We start from the raw sequence: 20,046 nt of genomic DNA on the forward strand, positions 1-20,046 counted from the left end.
ATCTATCTATCTATCTATCTATCATCTATCTGACATTTACAGTCTATCTGGTTGGGGTAAAACTCTACCTCCTACATGTGACCCAAATCTAATCAACACACCTGACTTCCCTGGCCACGTTTCCCTCTGGTTGGATATTTAGATTATTTTCTTTTTCCTTCTCTTTTCTTTTCTTATTCTATTACAAATTATGCTCTAATTAATTGCTTTGATTGCCTTTATGAATATTTCTATAGAATAGAGTTCCAGAAGCATGACAGTCTTGGTTCAGATTGCCAAATTGTTGCCAAAGAAGTAATACCACATTATTCCAACATCCTCTGTATAAGAGAAAACCTATCTTATCAAATGTTTGCCAATACTGAGAAGTCCCATTAAATAAAAAAATTGGGGGTGCCTGGGTGGCTTAGTTGATTGAGCATCCAACTCTTGGTTTTGCCTCTGGCCATGATCTCATGGGTCATGAGATCAAGTCCCTCCTCAGGCTCCATGCTCAACCTGAAGATTCTCTCCCTCTGCCCTTCCCCCACTCATGCTCTCTCTATAAAATAAATAAATAAATCTTAAAAAAAAATTTTTAAATAAAAGGAAGGAATCTTCTCCTTCTTTAAAAAAAGCTTTGCTAATTTCATACATGAGAATGTGACTACGTTTTATTTTAATGTAATAAATTTTTATTTCTTTAATTATCAATGAGGTTTAATTTTAAAATATATTTACTAGTCATTTTTTGTGAATGAACTGTTCTTGACCATTACCCACTCTTCTAGCGTAGTCTTAGTGTATTTTTCTTATGGATTTTTGCATAATTTAAATATTTCAACATGTTTATCACACATGGTAATATTTTCCAGATTACTTCATAAAATAATAACTTAAACATAAAAAAACAAAAAATTGAGGGGCACCTGGGTGACACAGTTGGGTTGAGTGACCAACTCTTGGTTTCAGTTCAGTTTGTGCGTGATCTCAGGGTCGTGAGATTAAGCCTTGGGTCTGGCTCCAAGCTCAGCACAGAGTCTACTTAAGGTTCTCTCTCCTTCCCTCTCTGCCCCTCCCCAGCCTGCGTGAGTGTGAGTGTGCACTCTCTCTCTCAAATAAATAAATAAATAAATAAATCCTTAAAAGATACAAAAATAACATAAAATTCTTAAAGAACAGAAAATTGAAAAAATACCTGATTGCTCGTCAAAGTTTTACAACAAAGTTTTCATATTTGAGATCAGAGTAAGGCAATAGGATAACGCTACAGAAACTAAAAAAACCAAATGCCTATTTTGGGAACATTGGATAATATCTAAAATATTATCATTTCTTGTAAAAGTCTTTGAATATTTCTTCAAACTTCTTCAGCTATATTCAACAATTATTAAATCCCCACAGTACACTAGGCACAACTTAAAGTTATTCCGTGTAACGTTTATAATTATTATGCTACATTATTGTTTTCATTTTACAGAGAAAAAACATGAGGCTCAAAGAACATAAGCCCAGTAGATACCATGCTTAGTAGGTAGCAACTCTTGAGGCTTATGTTCTTCCTGTTGCACTATACTTAAGATATTTCCATGTAAATTCCTCGTATGATACAAAATTACATAAAATTACATAAAATAACGTAAACTTTTGACTTTTGAATCTTACCCGGCCAGAATCCAAAGCAGTGGGCATATTTCTTAGTTCGTACACAGCAACCTGTCCGTCGCTGTCACCCACTAGAAGGCAATCTGTTTGTTTGGCAAAGAGAACAGTTGTGAACTTGATTCCAGGGTTAGCAACATTCACAATGAGAGGATCCAAACTGTAATAAAATATTTTATTTGTAAATTCAGTTGTTAATACATTCTTTTTGTGTACAGATCAAGAAAAGTTGGATATTTTCTGTGATTTCATGTGACAAGAACAAAACAAAATAAGCTTTTAAAGTAAGTTTCCAAAATCAAAATAACTGCTTCCCAACTCCTTACTCAGTCAACACTTTCATTTCTTCAGTGAACTAATTTCAAATAAATAAATTCAAGAAGTTCACAATTAAGATGTGAACTTGTAAGTTCAAACTCCTGTGCTGGTTAACTTTATGTATTCACTTGGCTAGGCTGGGATACTCAGTTGTTTGGTCAGCACCAGTCTACACTTTGCTGTGAAGGTGCTGTGCTTAGATGTGATTGCCACTTAGATCAGGAGAATCTGAATAAAGCAGATTACCCTCCATAATGTAGGCAGACCTTATTCAATTTGTTGAAGACCTTAAGAGAAAAGACTGAGTTCCCTGAAGTGGAGTAAAACTCTGCCTGCAGACTGCCTTCAGACTCATGACTGCAACATGGACTGCTGATGGAATCCTAGCCTGCCAGCCTGGAGTGCGGGCTTGGCACTTGCCAGTCCTCATGAGTCATGTGAGCCGATCCTTAAACGAAATCTCTTCCTCTCTTTTTATTGCTTCTGTTTCACTGGAGAACCCTGACTAATACAACTTCTCAAGTAGTAAATGTCTTTTAATAGAAGGATATTTTAATCCAAATGTACCTCTGGAAGGTAAAAGAATAGTTCGAACAAGAACTTTTCCTTTTCGCCATCATCTGATGCCTTACAAAACAACAGAAGCAGTAACTTGTATACTTCTGAAGAAATGTCCTCAGAACTATAGTTTTATCAAAAAAATTAAAATCAGAAGTGGGATGAGTTAAGTGATCATTTTATATATTAGTTATCACATACTCAAATATAAATATTAGTTATAAATATTAGTTATAAACATTAGTTATCTCATACTCAAATATAAATTGTTTTGTGATATAATCCTTGGTTTGGGGTTCAAACCATTTTATAGTATCAGCCATTACAAAATTTTAGAGTTACTAAATTATTAACTTCTAGGGGGAAAAAATTGCCATTAAGAATAAACTCATTGAATTTTCTGTCATTTGTTTCAAACAAGAATGTATTTCCCTGATTCTTCTGCTAATAACTAGCATAAAAATCTACAGTATTTTCCAACTGAAGAAGCAAAATCATTAAATACTTTTTTCCTGTACTACATAAATTTCCGTTTTAAAATGAAAGATGGGTCTAGAGGACATTCTAATAATTTTGGTGTAACACCTTAAATTAAAAATTTTAATGAAATGCATGGCCCTGGGAGCCTGGGTGGCTCAGTCAGTTAAGCGTCTGCATTTGGCTCAGGTCATGATCCTGGAGTCCTGGGATCAGGTCCTGCATTGGGCTCCCTGCTCGGCGGGGCGTCTGCTTCTCCCTCTGCCCTTCACGCTGCTTGTGCTCTCTTTCTCTCTCTCTCAAATAAATAAATAAATAATCTTAAACAAAAATAAAAATAAATGCATGGCCATTTGAATATGTTTTAAAACAAGGTAAGAGAATAAGTAAATATTGTAAAAAAATAATTATTTCATTCCCTTTATCTTATTGCAGAAAATCTTCAGTTAAAAACAATTAGCTGCCTCTCTGCATTCTTCTATAAAGTAGGCAATGAAACTCAAGGTAGCTCTGATATCTTATATCAGCCTGTAAAAGTCTGAGATGAATAAGGTAACCTATTTTCATTTAAATATTTTTAAAACCACATATAAGTAAATTAAAATGAATATAGCATCCTGGCCTATATCTTTTATTCATAAAGGACTCTCACAGTGTAAACTATTACTTGTTTTAAAGTGACTACAATTCTCTCTAATCAATACCAAAACTATCAGGTATCATTTACTTTGAACTGCTTCTACGAGAAATACCACCAAGGAAAACATTAACACTTGCGTGCTGACGTGAAGGTCCCAAATCTCCACTCTGCTCTCATTTGCAACTGCAAATACACAGGAGGATTTTGGAGACCAGGCAACATCATAAACAACATAAGTAGTTGGATAAAAGCTCAGAAATGGATTGGTGTTCTCCTGTTGCCATATAATAACACCCCAATCGGCAGAACAGCTTAAGAACACGTCATGACAAAATGGATTCCATGCTATTTTATATACTGGGCCCTAGAATTAGAAACATAAATTAAAATACATAGGTAAATAATATTGAACATCTTATACTTTAAACCTGATGAACAAACTAAAAATGCTAAGATTTCTATAAGATTTATGCACCATGCATTATTGTGTATTATTTTAGCTGAGAGTAAGGTCATAAATAGAATCTTCCCTAAATTATGCCATATGGAAACATAAAAATATAGTTGTTATAATACTAACTAAATATTAATACATATCATTACTTATTTACTTTAAAAATATAAGGATTATTTTTTTAAATGAGGGAGAAAATGAAGAAAACATAGATCAAACAATCACAAAAGGTACAGAAAAAACATTTTTACTTTGGGATCAGCATGTTATCATAAGCAAAGTTATTTAAACTTTGAAAATTGTAACTTCCACAATGTGCAAGAAAAAAATCAAGAATCTCTAGAAGCCAGGGGCACCTGGGTGGCTCAGTCACTTAAGTGTCCAACTCTTGATTTCAGGTCAGGTCATGATCTCAGGGCTGTGAGATGGAGGCCTGTGTGGGGCTCCATAATATTCTCTCACTCTGTCTCCCTCTGCCCCTCCCTGCCCTCCCCCAGCTTGCAATGTGTGCATTCTTTCTTTCTCAAAAAAAAAAAAAAAAATCTAGAAGCCAAATAAGATGCCCCACATGTTATTGATGGTTTCCATACAAGAAAGCACTTGATTCAAGTTGGTAATGTTAACTCTGAAGTTGTAAATTTACTGCGTGTTAAAAGTACTGTGTTTAATACTATTTTTTCAGAAATATTAGAAGATAAATTTTCTATACCCCTACTAAAATTAAACTAACCTTATGTCCTCTGTAGGTATCTAGGTATTGTTCATTATACGAACAAGAACATTTGTGAATATGACCTTCTTCAGTGCCAGCCAAATAGATATTTGTATCCTACAACACAAAAAAATTAAATGTATTGGCTTGTGATACATTAGTAAATGTGCTAAATAGAAAATCAGATCCCTCAAGATCTATTAAAATCAGCTCTAGAACCAAAACTAGAAATACTATCTTGATCGTGGTTCTCTGTTGTCTTTTTCTTTCTATCATGATTTTATAATAATTGAACTGCCTGAAGGACTACTGTGCAAAGAAAATATAGATTTGTTCTTTGCTGGAATAGAGGGAAGAACTTAGATCCTGTCTAGAAATTAAATGAACAAGCACTGGCTTAAAATAAAGAAGAAAATTTCTAATATTTAGAGTTACCTAAGAATGGAACTAGCGATCTAGGAAAATAGTAAGTGTTCTTTCATTAGAACTAGTCAAAGAGAAGAACAATTTAACAATAACTACTTAGATATATAATGCTGAAGAAATGATTCTTGCTTGGAATGAAAGATTGAACTAAATGGAGTCTCAAGCATTTTTAACACTGAATGTATGTACTAAATAGAGATTTTAAGTGTATTTCCTACTGTGAAGTCATAGTCAAAAGGTCTGAGAGTCAGGTTCTATGTCCTGGCTATATAGTCAGTATCACCCGGGAGCATTTTAGAGATGCAAAATCTCAGGTCCTACCCCTACCTACTGAATCAGAATCTTCATTTTAACAAGATTCCCAAGTAGTTTGTAGGCACATTAAAATTTGAGACACACTGCTCTAGCATGTACCAGTACTTAAGAATGCAACTACTAGATCATGGAATATAAGTAGTTTTAAATAACACAATAAAGTACAATTTTTTTTCCAAACTAGTATTACCAATTTATATTCAGCAGTGTATAGAAGTTCCCTTTGATCCACATTCTCATCAAGAGTTGGGTTACATTAGAGATCTTAAATTTTGCCATTGTATGAGGTATAAAATTCTACCTAATGGTTTTAGGTCCCATTTTTATGAATATTAACAAGGTTGAGCACATTTTTATGCTTACTGGCCATTTGTATTTCCTCTTCTGTTCATGGCTCTTAACAATTTTACTCATAATATTTTTTATATTCATTTATATAAAAGTTATTTAAATATTCTATTACATATACTTTGTCTATTATATATGTTGCAAATATCTTCTCCAAGTGTATGGCTTACCTTTTTACTTTCTTTAATGTTTTTTGACAAACAGAAGTTCTCCTTTTAATGTAGCTGGTCTTATAACTTTTTTATATACTAGCATTTTTTTTTGCTTTAAGAAATTTTTCCTACTTTGAGGTAATAGAAATGTTTTCCTACATCTTCTTCTAGAAGTTTTTTGTATATGATGGGATAGGTATCTAATTCCATTTTTATGTGGATAATGATTATCCTAACACCATTTATAAGTAGGTTATCTTTCTCTATTAGAGATCAAGGTTACTGTCTAGAGTTGTTTTTGTCAGTCTATAAAATCTGAGATTTCCATTCAAGAGATTTATTGGGGAGTTCTCTCAGGAACAATCTATTTGAAAGGAACAGAAATGGGCAGAGATTTAAGTTGAACTGTGATGCCACTGCAACAGAGGGCTCAGCCCAACCTCCAAGAAGTTCTGGAGTCCTGCCTCCAGTAAAGGAGGCCAGACATGTTCTACCACCATCCTCTACCACCACCAATAAACTGGTGAAGCAAAATGGTAGACACAAACCAAACCATATCAAAATCAAACTAAATGTACATGGTTTAAATATCACAATTAAAAGGCAGACATTGCGAGATTAGATTTAAAAAAGCAAGACCCAACCATATGTGACCAACAAGAAATGTACTTTAAATATAGAGACATATATAGGTTAAATGTGAAAGGATGGAAAATGATTTAAGAAACAAAACAAACAAACATGGTGGGGGTGGGTACTGGGGGGGAATGAGAGGAAAACCAAGAAATAGACTCTTAACTATAGAGAACAAACTGATGGTTACCAGAGGGGGAGATGGGTAGGAGGATGGGTTAAACAGATGATGGGTATTAAGGAGGGCACTAGTTGTGCTGAGCACCAGGTGTTGCATGTAAGTGTTGAACCACCTGAAACTAATATTACACTGTACATTAACTGGAATTGAAACAAAAACTTAATTTAAAAAAAAAGATAAACCATGCTAACACTAGTTAAAAGAAAGCTGGGTAGCTACATTAATATCAGACTAAGTTGATTCCAGAGTAAATAATATTACAATGATAAACAAGGCCACTTTAGAATGATAAGAGAGTTGCTTAATCAAGAGAACATAACAATCCTACACATATGTATACCTAAAACAAAGCTTCAAGCTACATAAAGAAAAACTGATAGAATTCTAAAGAAAAAATAGACAAATCCACAATTATGGCCAGGGATTTCAGTACCTCTCTCTTAATAGTTGATGGAAGAAATAGGCAGAAAATCAGCAAGGATATAGTCAACTTGAACAACAATTTCAACACTAACCTGATTGTCATTCATAGAACACTCCACCCAATAGCAGCAGAATATATATTTTTCTGAAGTACACAGCGAAATTTACATGTAAATATCACATTCTGGGCTTTAAAACAAATCTCAATAAATTCAAAAGGATTCACTATAAAAAGTTCTTTCTCGGATCATGATGGAATTGAATTAGAAATAATTAACAGAAAGCTCCTTAGAAAAGAGCCAAATGTTTAAAAACCAAATAGCATGCTTCTCAATAATCCACCCATCAAAAAAGAAATCAAAGGAGAAATTAGAAAGTATTCTGAATAGAATGAAAATGAAAATACAACATGTTGGAGTTTGTGGGATGCTGCCAAAGCAGTACTTAGAGAAAAATTATAGCACAAATGTCTCCATCATAAAAGAAGAAAAGTCACAAATCAATGATCCCAGCTTCCACTTTAAGAAGCCAGAAAAAGAAGAGCAAATAAAGCCAAAGTAGAAGAAAGAAAATAGAGATCAAATTGGAAATCAATTATACAGAAAACAGAAAAACAATAGTAAAATATAGAGAAATCAAAAGCTGGTTCTTTGAGATCAGTAACATTGATAAATTTCTGGCCAGACTAAAGAAGAGAGAAGACACAAAGGTGGAGGTGACATCATTACATATTTTATAACTATTAAAGGATACTAAGGAAATATTACTATGCTGCTAAATTTAATAACTTAGATGAAATAAATTCCTTGAAAGACACAAATTACCAAAGTTCACTCAAGAAGAAATGGATAATAATATAATAATAACCCTATATCTATTAAAAATTTGAATTTCTAGTTAAAAGTTAAAAATCTTCCCAAAAGAAAACTCCAGGCCCAGATGGTTTATTAATTCCATCAAACATGTAATGAAGAAATAATGCTAATTGTATGCAAATTCTTTCAAAAAAGTAAAAAGATAATACTTTTCAACTCATTCTACAGGATTATCCTAAAACCAAAACCAGACAAAGACATTATCAGAAAAGAAAACTATGGATAAATATCCTTTAGAAACAAAGATGAAAAATCTTAAACAAAATTTTAGCATATCATATCCAATAGTAGATTAAAAGTATAAAGTATATAAAGTATGATCAAATGGGATTTATTTCAGAAACAAAAATTTTTAAAAATTAATGTAATTCATCATATCAACAAACTTAGAAAGAAAAACTATATAATCAACTCCATAGATGTAGAAAAAGTATTTGACAGAAACCTAACATCCATCCCTGATAAAAGTCTTAAAAATGGTAATGTAACGGGATCTCCTCAATGTGACTGATGGCATCTACAAAAAAAGTCACAGTTTACATCATACTTAATAGTAAAAAGACTGAATGCTTTCTTCCAAAGCTCAGAAACAAGAGAGGGATGTTTGTTTTCACCACTTCTATTCATCACTGCACTGGAAGTTCAAGCCAGTATAATCAGGAAAGAAAAAGAAATAAAAGTTAACCAGATAAGAAAAGAAAAAATAAAACCCTTTATTTACAAACTACATGATCATTTCAAATTCTTTACACTAAGGACATTTCTAGGACACCAGACACCAGAATAGGATTTCTCAATTCAACTCCATTGATATTTTGGGCCAGAAAATAATAATAATAATAATAATAATAATAATAATAATAATATGAAATTATTATTATTATCCCTCTCCTTTTTCTTCTTCCTCCTCCTTCCTTTCTTCTTCCCATTCTTCTTCCCCTTCCCCTTCCCTTTTTATTTCTCCTTCTTCTGTGCAGAGGGAGACAGTAGTTGTCTTACACATCATGGGATATTTAGAACACCCCTGGCCTCTGCCCACTAGATGCCAATAGCACTCCTTCCCATGTCCCACCTCTTAGAGCTGAAACAACCTAAAATATCTCAAGTCATTGTGAAATGTACCCTAGTGGTGAATTATGCCCCTCTCTGCCAACATCGAGAACTCTAGAAGTTCTAGAGTCAAAGTGAAATGTGAATTACAAGAATTTGAGAATGAAAGCAATTAAGAATACAACTACAGTGGTAAAAGCGAAATATAATAATGGCTTGAACTACAGTAGCAGTGAGTAGGCTTGGACTGAAAGGAGTAGGACAATAAGACTTAAGTATTATTTGGATGATAGGGTAGAATAGAGGAGGAGCTCAAGTTTTGGTTTGGATAATTAGGTGGATGATGGTGTCATTAAAGAGATGACCATATTACATATAACAGAAAACATATAGGATATATTTCCTTGATGTCTGTCATAGTTGCTGAATTTCTGATTCCAGAGACTTCCAGATAAAAAGAATGAGAAAAGTAGAACTTCATTAACTGTGCTTTGATTTGATTCTGGTCTTGATAAGCATGAATTTAACTGGTCTTCTTGATCCTAAGAATCATGAGAGTTACCACTCACATTGACATAGAGAACTGTGTAGTAGATTTGGTTTCTATCAATAAGATAAAGTAGCAGAACACCCAAGAGGAGCAAAGAGGGGCTCTCAAGTTAAACATGAAGTTGTAAAGAGAATCCTTCCACGGTTCCTCAGAAACAGAGACCTTTCCTCTAGAAAGCAGATGAAGACATGGTATAGCAAACTAGAAGGTGTCACTCTACCTTGGCTTGCAGTTATGTCTACATTTGTTTTCTTTTTACTTACAAGTCACAATATTTATTAACATGCTAAAACTTTGTCTTGCTTTATATCTTAATACACTTCAATTACCGGAAGTTGTTATATGCAATAGCAAATAAGGGATTGAGATAATTTACCTTAGGATGAAAAGCAAAACACATTCCAGGAGCCTGTCGAGATATCAGAGCCTCACCTTTTTTTTCCTTTTCCCCTCCCTTTTTGCTGCTGCTAGCAGTAGTTCGCCTCAAACGCATCAAATCTTTATATAAAGAAAAAAAAAACATGTATCTTACTTACCACATGAAAAAGTATTGTATATATAATATGTGTCCCTTCTACAAAGAATAGTATGATTTCTGCCATCTTTTGCAAGTGATTAGGTTTAAAATTAGCAAATACCAGAACAAGATGCTTAGAAAAACAATGACCAAGCCCAGCTTTTTTCTTATGTAGACAAACCAAAATTGGTCACCTCTGACAAATGGCTCACTAGACATTTTAAGGCAGCACATTACAAGAGAAAGATAATTTGATTGATAGATATATACATATATATGTATACATTCTTTTTACCATGACAGTCTAGTCCTTTCCGTATAACCCATTTGGAGATTCTTCCATCTGCTGATATAGAAACGAGTATTTCTCTTTTGTCATCACCTGTTGTCCCTCGATCTTGTTCTATCCATTGTAGTTGCCATACAGGTCCCAAATGTTTTAGAGGTGATTCACTAAAATGGGGAAAAGCACTAAATATAGAATCATTGTCATAATTTTTAAAAGGACATGAGTCTAAGTCATAAGGGCAGTTCCCTGGAGCACTGTGACCTACTTATAGAATGATGCCTTTATTGTTCAAAATTGGACTTTTACTTTAAGTATTGCAAAAAATGGGGAAAATAATCATTTTGCCATGTAGTATTTTTTGTTTTTCTCATTTCTTACAAAAGGAAAATTTTACTGCCTTTAATTATATTAACTGCCATAACAGAAATACAAAAGAAAATATTTTCTTTCTCTTCAGAATATATTTTCCTTACTCTATTCTTTTACTTTCTCCTAGATAAGTTATGTAAATTTATTTTGGACACACTGAGTGTAAGTATCTTCACCTTTATAAGGATTTTTTTTCATAGCTTAAATGAATAAATTATATGTCTTGTTTAAATAAACAATTACCTCACCTTTCTTTCTAAGTTTCAGGTTTGCCCATTGGCTTGATTCTCTCTATGGCCAAGATTTAACATTTTTCTGAAGAATTCAAATCGCTTCTCAGATTACTGACTGTTTTCCTATCAGAATAATGGGTTGCTCTCTTCTTCGTACTGATGCCCTTGATTTTTTTATGCAAACCTTCCAAAGCAATAGTTCTGAATCTTTTAAAAATCATATAGCTTTGGTTATTTGGTAAAAGTTATAGACCCTCTTCCCAAAAACGAGCACAAAGGCCCATGCTTACAAAACTATGCAAATAATTTCAAATTTAAGCTTAAGGACCCTGCTCTATGTCTTTTTGCAGCTCTAGCTAAGTTTATTCAAACACTAATATAAATATATTACTTCATTTTTGCCCCACTGGTATCTGATCTATTACAAAAACCTAACATATTCAATATCTTTCACTTTTAACTTTTTAATTTTCTCCATATCACTCATTCATTCATTTACTCTTAATTAAACTCTTACTACAATTCTATTACATGCCTGATATTATGTGACAGGCCAAGGATACAAAGGTAAGACTTAATCCTTGACTTCAAGTTGCTTACAGCTCTTCAGGAAGATATATATGTAAATAATATATATACATTATAATAAGTGTTATGATAACTAATACAAATGCACAAAAGAATGGAATGGGAAGGTTACATGGAGGGGGTGACACCAAAGCAATAAAGGGTACAAACTTCCAGTTGCAAGATGAATAAGTCCTAGACATCTAATATAGAGTATGATGATCATAGTTACTAATACTGTACTATATACTTGAAATTTATTAAGAGAGTAGATCTTAAGTGTTCTAACCACACACACACAAAAGGTAACTATGTGAGGTGATGGATATATTAATCAATTTGATTGTAGTAAACATTCCACAATGTATACGTATATTAAATAATTACACTGTGCTTTAAAAAATCACATTGTATGACCTAAATGTATACAATTTTTATTTGTCAATTATACCTCAATAAAGCTGGAGAAACTTTTAAAAATCTTTTTAAAAGAATAAGCATAAACTGTCAAGGAAAGTTGGTGAGGTGGGCAGAGAACATGCAGATTTTAGGATAGAGCATTCCAGCTAGAGAGATAATATGAGGAATTATTAAATGTTTGAAAAATAATGGTATCACTCTCAACAACATAAACATTCATTCAAAATTAAAAAACATTAGAGAAAATGTTTACTTCTCCTTAAAAAAGCACATGTTATATGTTTACCTAATTCTTGGATTCTCACCTACTATCCAGAACTGGAACATTACTGTTGCTCTGCACATTATAAATGGCGATGGTGCCGTTGTGATAGCCAACTGCTAAAAGATTAGGTGCTCCAATTGAGAAATCCACAGCAGTAACTCCATATGGACTCTGATAAATGCGTTCTGGCCACTGAATTAAAAAATTATATTACATTTTAAACTTGGTTTTGCGGGCCATAAAAGATAGAGTATAATGATGGCTGAATGGTGGACTGGCTGGTGGCAGGGGACATGTAAGAAGAGCTAGTCTACATTTGGTTATTCCTCTCCTCCTAACTTCCAGTAGACAGGAGAACAAAACGTCAATTAGTCATTTCCTTTACTTTGGTGAATCGTCAGAGCTCAATAATGTTAAGAAATACAGCATGGCCTTCTCCAATAGTTATTGTATTTTGATCATCTTTCAGCAGGATTTGTATGATCATTGTAGATCACCTTCTTTAAGGAAAAATAATGCTGAGGGCTTCAGAGGGGAGGGACGTGGGGGATTGGGATAGGCTGGTGATGGGTACCAAGGAGGGCACATATTGCATGGTGCCTGGCTGTTACATGCAAATAATGAATCATGGAACATTGCATCAAAAAACTGGGGATGTACTGTATGGTGACTAATATAACAAAATAAAAATTATTTAAAAAAAATATTGGGCTCCAAACAAATTATCTAGCAATGTTCCTATCTTCCAGTATCTGTTTCGGATGCTTGGATTATCTAGACATTTCTAAACAGTGGATAGAAGAAGCTCCAAAAAACTCTCTAAGGTAGTCTTTTCTACAATTCTGTGAAGAGTTTTACTGTTTTGTTTTGTTTAAAGTCTAATCGAAATCCTCTCCTGCTTCTAACAATCTATGTGGAAAAGAAGACAACTTACTGATGATGGATCTTATTTCAATCCTTCCACATGTTTAAAATTGCTTCTTCCTTCCTTTCTTTTACTCTAAATAAACCCAGCTTCCTAATAGACTGGGGCTATTTATAAAAGCTCTAATCTTTCTTTTTTTTCCCCCTCTGATCGTTCTCTAAATTTTCTACTTCACATTTTAGTTGTTAATTAAAACTAATGTAAAGCTGCAAAGTAACATATTGACTACAACTGTTTGACAAAAAACATGATTGAGTCTTATTATTCTTGAAAAACTCATGCTAATAACATGGTCATCTTAATCTATTTCATGTATTCAGGATAGCAGAAATCTATCTTATGAGGTGATGATTTATTCGTACAATATGAAACAACCTAGTATTAAATGAAACATAACTTTCAAAGGATTTTCACTTGCAAATTTATTCTTCATTTTGATTAAAAAAATAGTGGTTCAATTCTGGATCATCAGATCTAACAGCAATAATAAATATTTATTAAATGAATTTACCCTACATAAACAAAAACAAATTTTAATTCTCACAGATTTAAACCAAAGAAAATAAAGTCTTCCTGGGCCACTTTTTTGACTTTAATTATCACATACAACTATGTACTTTATGGGAATTATGTTGACATTTATTTGACTGAAAATGGGTTTATTCCTATTTGGTTACCATAGGATTCTTTATTGACCAGCAGCAAGCCAATCCTCTTTTTTGCTCTTTAAATCCAAAGTGCCCATAGCCAACAGCCAAAAGGTCCTGAAAACCAGCAAAATGTTTAAAATAAGAGAAGATGGCATAAAAATATTGGAAAATATATAAAGATGCATATTAATGAACTATGTTAAAAATAGCAATAAGACATTTCTATTGAGAAAAAAATACCAGTCTACCATCTATTTTTACTTTACACCTCCATCTTCCAAAGCAAAATAATAACCATCATATTTTCAGACTAATGAATATCTAAAAAGAACCAATTGCTAAAAAGTTCTTTTATATATTGAGATAATCTTCCAAGATTATATTACCACATATAATGTTTTATAGGTTTTTGAGAATGATGTAACTATTTCAAATATAAAGACAGGATGCCATGAACTGAATTGTGCCTCTTGTCTTAAAATTCATGTGTTGCAGTCCTAATCCCCAATATCATTATATTTGAAGATAGGGCTTTTAGGAGGTAACCAGGGTTAAATGAGGTCATAAGGGTCATAATCTTAATCCAATAGGACTGATGGCCTTATAAAAAGAGGAAGAGACACCAGAGCACTCTCTCTACACCATGTGGGAGCACAGCAAGAAGGTGGTCTTCTGCAAGCCAGAAAGACAGTCTTCACCAGTAACCAAATCAGCCAGCACCTTGATCCTAAACTTGCTGGCCTCCAGAACTACAAGAAAATTTCTGTTTTTTAACCCAGCCAGTCTATGGCATTTTGTTGTGGAACCCCAAACTGATTAATAAAGCAGGTCACTTCAAGAAATGCTTATAGACAAAAATTTAATGATTGACCAAACCCAGCCTCTTCTTCATAATCAGAATAACTATCAAAAATATATATTTATTTTTTTTTGCCACAACCCTACTTTTTTTTTTTTTTAAGATTTATTTATTTATTTATTTGACAGAGAGAGAGAGACAGCCAGCGAGAGAGGGAACACAAGCAGGGGGAGTGGGAGAAGAAGAAGCAGGCTTCCAGTGGAGGAGCCTGATGTGGGGCTCGATCCCAGAACACCGGGATCACGCCCTGAGCTGAAGGCAGACGCTTAATGACTGAGCCACCCAGGCGCCCCCACAACCCTACTTTTAAGCCAACATCATCTCTCTATAATTTTCTCTGCCTTAAACACTTTTCATCACTATTCCTTTTACCCTGACATGGACAAGCTCCTATTAATCTCTTCTAGATTTAGTGTAGGCATCACTTCCTCTGTGAAGCATTCATGAGGCTCTCTTATATATTCCCACAGCACTATTTACTTTCCATATTAAGGCACAAAGAGACCATTATATGGGCAGGGTCTATGTATGACTAAATTACTACTGTAACTCTAGTGCCTTATCAGAGTTCCTGGCACAGAGTTCATGTTCAATAAGTATTTGTAGAATGAATTAAAAAATATGATAGATGCTGTCTTGTCATATTTTTTAGCTTCACTAAAAATTATTTAACTTTAATCTCAATAGCAATATATTAATTTTTAAAATGCTAGTATATTCAGTTTCTAAAAATGATTTATCTGTCTTTATTACACAGTTGTTATTGATTATTAAAGCTCACTTATCTACAAGATGTTTCCCAAATATAATTTTATAAACACCAATCCATACTAAAAGTATTTTATGTTATTAAAAAATAATGTACATAACTTAATGTGTTACATAGGTTCTATAAAAATGATTACAGAACTTCTGTTTTTTAATAATCATAACAACTAGCATATTTGCACATAGCAGGTTATAAGGTGTGGAAGTAAAATAATAAGACGAATTCTTAAACATACATAGTACAATGCAGTTTAAACAAACAAATTAGTTTTGACCACTTAAAAATACACTAAATATCTATTCCAAAGATATTGTCATTACATAAAAGGTTTTTGGAATCCCTCATTGAGAATCATGTTTTCAGAAGCAGTTTATAAACCCTGGAGAAAATAAGTCTTGTTACTCTATAATCATCTCTTTTTTTTTTATTAAAGAGAAGGAGAGGAGGGACAGAGAGAGACTTGGGGCTCAATCTCACAACACCGAGATCATGACCTAAGCCAAAATCAAGAGTCAGACGCTTAACCGACTGAGCCACCCAGTTGCCCCTATAATCATCTTTTTAAAAAGCGAATATACCATTCCTAACTTGATGATTTATATAATTTGCCTCCAGATGATTTTTGGCGGCAGTGCAGTTAAGAGCAAGAACCCTGGAGTCACATGTATGGGTCTGAATTCCAGCCGTTTCACTTACTAGTTGTGTAACTTTGAGCATTTAAGAGATGTGTAACTTTGGGCAAGTTATTTATCCTTTTTGTACTTCAGTGTCCTCATCAACATATTGGGGAAAATAGTACCTAACTCAGAGTTGTTGTGTTAAAACAAGCAAAGTGCTTCCAATAGCACCTGGGACATAGTAAGTGCTGTTTAAATATTTGCTATTATTGATAGTAGTAGTTAATTTTAGAAATCTCAAAATTATTTTGCACATTTTCAGAATCACTAGATTAAGTATATACTTTTAAATATGATTATTTTAAGAAAAATATAAGTTTGGGTACATGAGTTTGATGTATCTGAAAATAAATCAATTATATATTATCTTCTGGTTTACTTTTCAGTACCTGATATGGATTCAGAGAATACCATGTCCCAAGTACATCTCCTAAAATAAAAATATGATGTTTTCATATTAAAGGAGAAGAAAAATTTATAACTATTTTCATTTTCCACTTTTTGAAACATGAACTTGTTGTAAAGAGATGTTAAAACTCTGGTTTATGTTAATTAAAATCCCTTGCCTAAAATCTGAGGGGGAAAAAAATCTTCATTAGTACTTGACAGTGACCTTTAAATGCTAAAGATAGAATTGTTAAAGTGTTCAATAACTTACAGGATTTGTTTTATTCCAGGCAAGGCTGCTCACATTAAGACCTTTGGTTAAGTCACAGGAAAAGGACCAAAGTCGTTCCAAATTGGCTGGTATTGTTGACTCTTCTGTACCTATTTCTATTTCTTCTTCCTCTTCCTTCTTAACCTCTTCCTCTGTCTCTTGTTCAAGTTTTTCACCTTCTAGAAAGTCTTCAGGTCCTGCAGGTTCTGGTTCTAAAATTAAATCACAAAAAGAGATTATTGTCCTCTATACCTGCAGGGCTCCAAACAGCATCTCTGTCTATGAGACACTTCAAGCACCATTGAATCTGCTGAAACATACGGCCCAAGTGACAGGGCGTTCCGAGTGACTGCCTGGACCTGTAGTAGAATCCTCTGTTGTTCAAAGCTAGCACCTTTTCAGGTCACCCAGTAAATGAGCCAGAGTAACATGTCCAAATGAGGAATATGCTGCCTCCAAAGAACAAAGAAGTCTATTAGGCATTGTACCTTTTTTTTTTTTTTTTTTTTGGTTCTAAGAGGGGCCAGATGAAACAACTTATCCTTCATGTTGGTAGGTCTATCTTAACATACCCCATGCCACCAGACCCTTGAAGTTTCACTGAGGTAGAAACCCCCTAAAACATTTTATCAGATTTCTCACCCTCTGGCATGCAAATCTTACCAATAAGTCTACTTCTTGTTCACCAGGTCCAAACAGCATAATACCATCAATGTAATGAGCCAGTGTGATATTAAGCTGAGGAGCTGATAGAACTCTGAGGTAGGACAGTGAAGGTGTATTGCTGGCATGGCCAGCTGAAAGCAAACGGCCTCTAGTGGGTTTTATGTTGGTCCTGGGGGAGCAGGGGGCAGAAAGAAGCATTTTCTGTGTCAGTTGCTACATACCAAGTACCAGGGGATGTGTTAATTTGCTTTGGCAATGAAACAACATCTGGAACAGCAACTGCAATTGGAGTCATCACCTGGTTAAGTTTACAATAATCCACTGTTATTTCCCAAGATCCTGTGTTTTCTATGCAGGCCAAATAGATGAGTTGAATGGGGGATGGGATGGGAGTCAATACTCTTGCATTGACTTGTATCTTTCAAGTCCTTGATGGTACCATTAATCTCTACAGTCCCTCCAGAAATGTGGTGTTGCTTTGGTTTACTATTTCCGTAGGTAGAGGCAGCCCTAGTGACTTCTACTTAGCTATTTCCTACTGTAAGAGCCCTCACTCCACAGGTCAAGGATAAAACATGGGGACTCTGCCAGTTGTTAAATATTTCTATTCCAAGTATACATTCTGAAACAGGGCAAATAACTATAGGATGGGTTCAGTGACCCACTAGGAGATGGACCTGAGCTAAAATTCCATTGATTATCTGACCTCTATAAGTCCTTATCTGGCTAATCACCACAGTGATGTTTTGGGTCTTCTGAAGTTAGTGTCCTTTCAGAGCTAGTGTCTGGTAATCCCTGAAATTCCTGGTTGTTTCCTTTTCCCCAATGCATATCACCCTGGTTAAAGTCTATAGGTCCCTATGGGGAAAGCTGAAAGAAATATTAACAATATATATATTCGACAGTGTAGTGGGATATCTCCCTTTTATTCAAGGAATTCTGGGTCTGCAAACTGACTCAAACATAGAAATTGCTTAAAGGGCTATGACTTTGCTTTGGTATTTCAAGTTAGACTTCTGCTCACCTGACTCTTCTGCTTATACAGATCATATAAGAATTTAGGAGAAGACTGCCTTTTATGGGCTGAAATGTGTCTCCCCAAGATTCATATATTGAAGCCCTAATCCCCAGTACCTCAGAATGTAGGATTTGGAGACAAAGGCTTTAAAGAAGTGATTAAGTTAAAAATATGTAAAGAGACTCCAAGAGGGTAGCCATCTTCAAGCCAAGAAGAGAGGCCTCAGAGGAAACCAACTCTGCTCACACCTCGATCGTGGGCTTCTAGCCTCCAGAATTATGAGAAAGTAAATTTCTGTTGTTTAAGCCACACAGTTTGTGGTATTTTGTTATGGCAGCCCTTGCAAATCAATACAGCACCTACCTATTTCTCTTCTAGGGACATGATGATCAACTAGCCAATGCCATGGGTCCCTAAGCCTTTGGATACCTTGCTCTATAGTGTCCCAAAGCAGTTCTGACATTTCAACTTCATTTAGTGAAAACCACATTTTGGTCCAATATCAGCCAAGAAGAAAGAGAAGGAAGGAAGGAAGGAAGGAAGGAAGGAAGGAAGGAAGGAAGGAAGGAAGGAAGGAAGGAAGGAAGGAAGGGAGAGAGGGAGGGAGGGAGGGAGGGAGGGAGGAAGGAAGGAAGGAAGGAAGGAAGGAAGGAAGGAAGGAAGGAAGGAAGGAAGGTTGTACACCAATGTAACCAACACACCAGTCAAGATAGAGAACATATCCATCAACCAAAAAAGTTTCCTCATGCTACTTTCCAGTTAAGCTCAACCCCCCACAGCCAAGCACGGGTTTGATTTCTGTCACCTCAGATTAGTTTTGCTTGTGATAGCGTATCACATAAACGCGTTTGTTGGCATGTATTCCTTTGTGTCTGGCTTCTTTCACTCAACAATGTTTTCGAGATCCATCAAGGTTATAATGTATGTAAGTAGGTTTATTCATTTTTATTGGTGAGTTGTGCTCCATCATTTATTCATGCATTGACCTGTTGATGGACATCTGGGCTGTTTCCAGTTTGGGTCTATTATGAATAAAGTTGCTATGAGCATTCTTACATAAGTGTTTTTTGAAGACATATGTTTTCTTTCCTTGGGTGAATATCCAGGGACAGGATTATTGGATCATTGGGTGGATCTATACTTAACATTTTAAGAAACTTCCCAGCGGCTTCCAACATGGTTGTACAATTTTATACTCCCACAGCAATATATAAAAAAAACCCAGTTACTCCATATTCTACTTGGTGTTGTCAGTCTTTTTAATTTTAGCCATTCCAACTAGTGTATAGTGGCATTTTGTTATGGTTTCAACTTGCATTTCCTTGACGACGAATTATGTTTAGTACCTTTTAAGGTGTCTATTAATCATTCATGTATATTTTTAGAGAAGTCTCTGTTCAAATCTTTTGCC

At 34.4% G+C, this 20,046-nt stretch overlaps 1 protein-coding gene across 4 annotated transcripts in view; it reads right to left on the minus strand.

Moving 5' to 3' along the window:
• The window catches only part of DNAI4 (dynein axonemal intermediate chain 4), an 83,553-nt gene that overhangs the window by 5,829 nt on the left and 57,678 nt on the right, over positions 1-20,046 (minus strand). For 2 of the 4 annotated variants that reach the window (XM_087865983.1, XM_087865981.1), the window contains 8 exons: positions 16,952-17,163; positions 14,016-14,102; positions 12,454-12,605; positions 10,566-10,723; positions 10,130-10,251; positions 4,819-4,917; positions 3,772-3,998; positions 1,645-1,801 (listed from right to left, as the gene is read on the minus strand). In XM_087865983.1, coding sequence (XP_087722109.1) covers positions 1,645-1,801; positions 3,772-3,998; positions 4,819-4,917; positions 10,130-10,251; positions 10,566-10,723; positions 12,454-12,605; positions 14,016-14,102; positions 16,952-17,163 — 1,214 coding nt within the window. Of the gene's footprint in view, positions 1-1,644; positions 1,802-3,771; positions 3,999-4,818; positions 4,918-10,129; positions 10,252-10,565; positions 10,724-12,453; positions 12,606-14,015; positions 14,103-16,951; positions 17,164-20,046 lie in introns of those variants that run through there. The other 2 variants (XM_087865982.1, XR_006780442.2) reach the window with 2 other exon arrangements.

The sequence above is a fragment of the Ursus americanus genome, chromosome 12 (genome assembly GCF_024610735.1).
Source record: "Ursus americanus isolate L20-20 chromosome 12, mUrsAme1.1.p, whole genome shotgun sequence".
NCBI lineage: Eukaryota > Metazoa > Chordata > Mammalia > Carnivora > Ursidae > Ursus > Ursus americanus.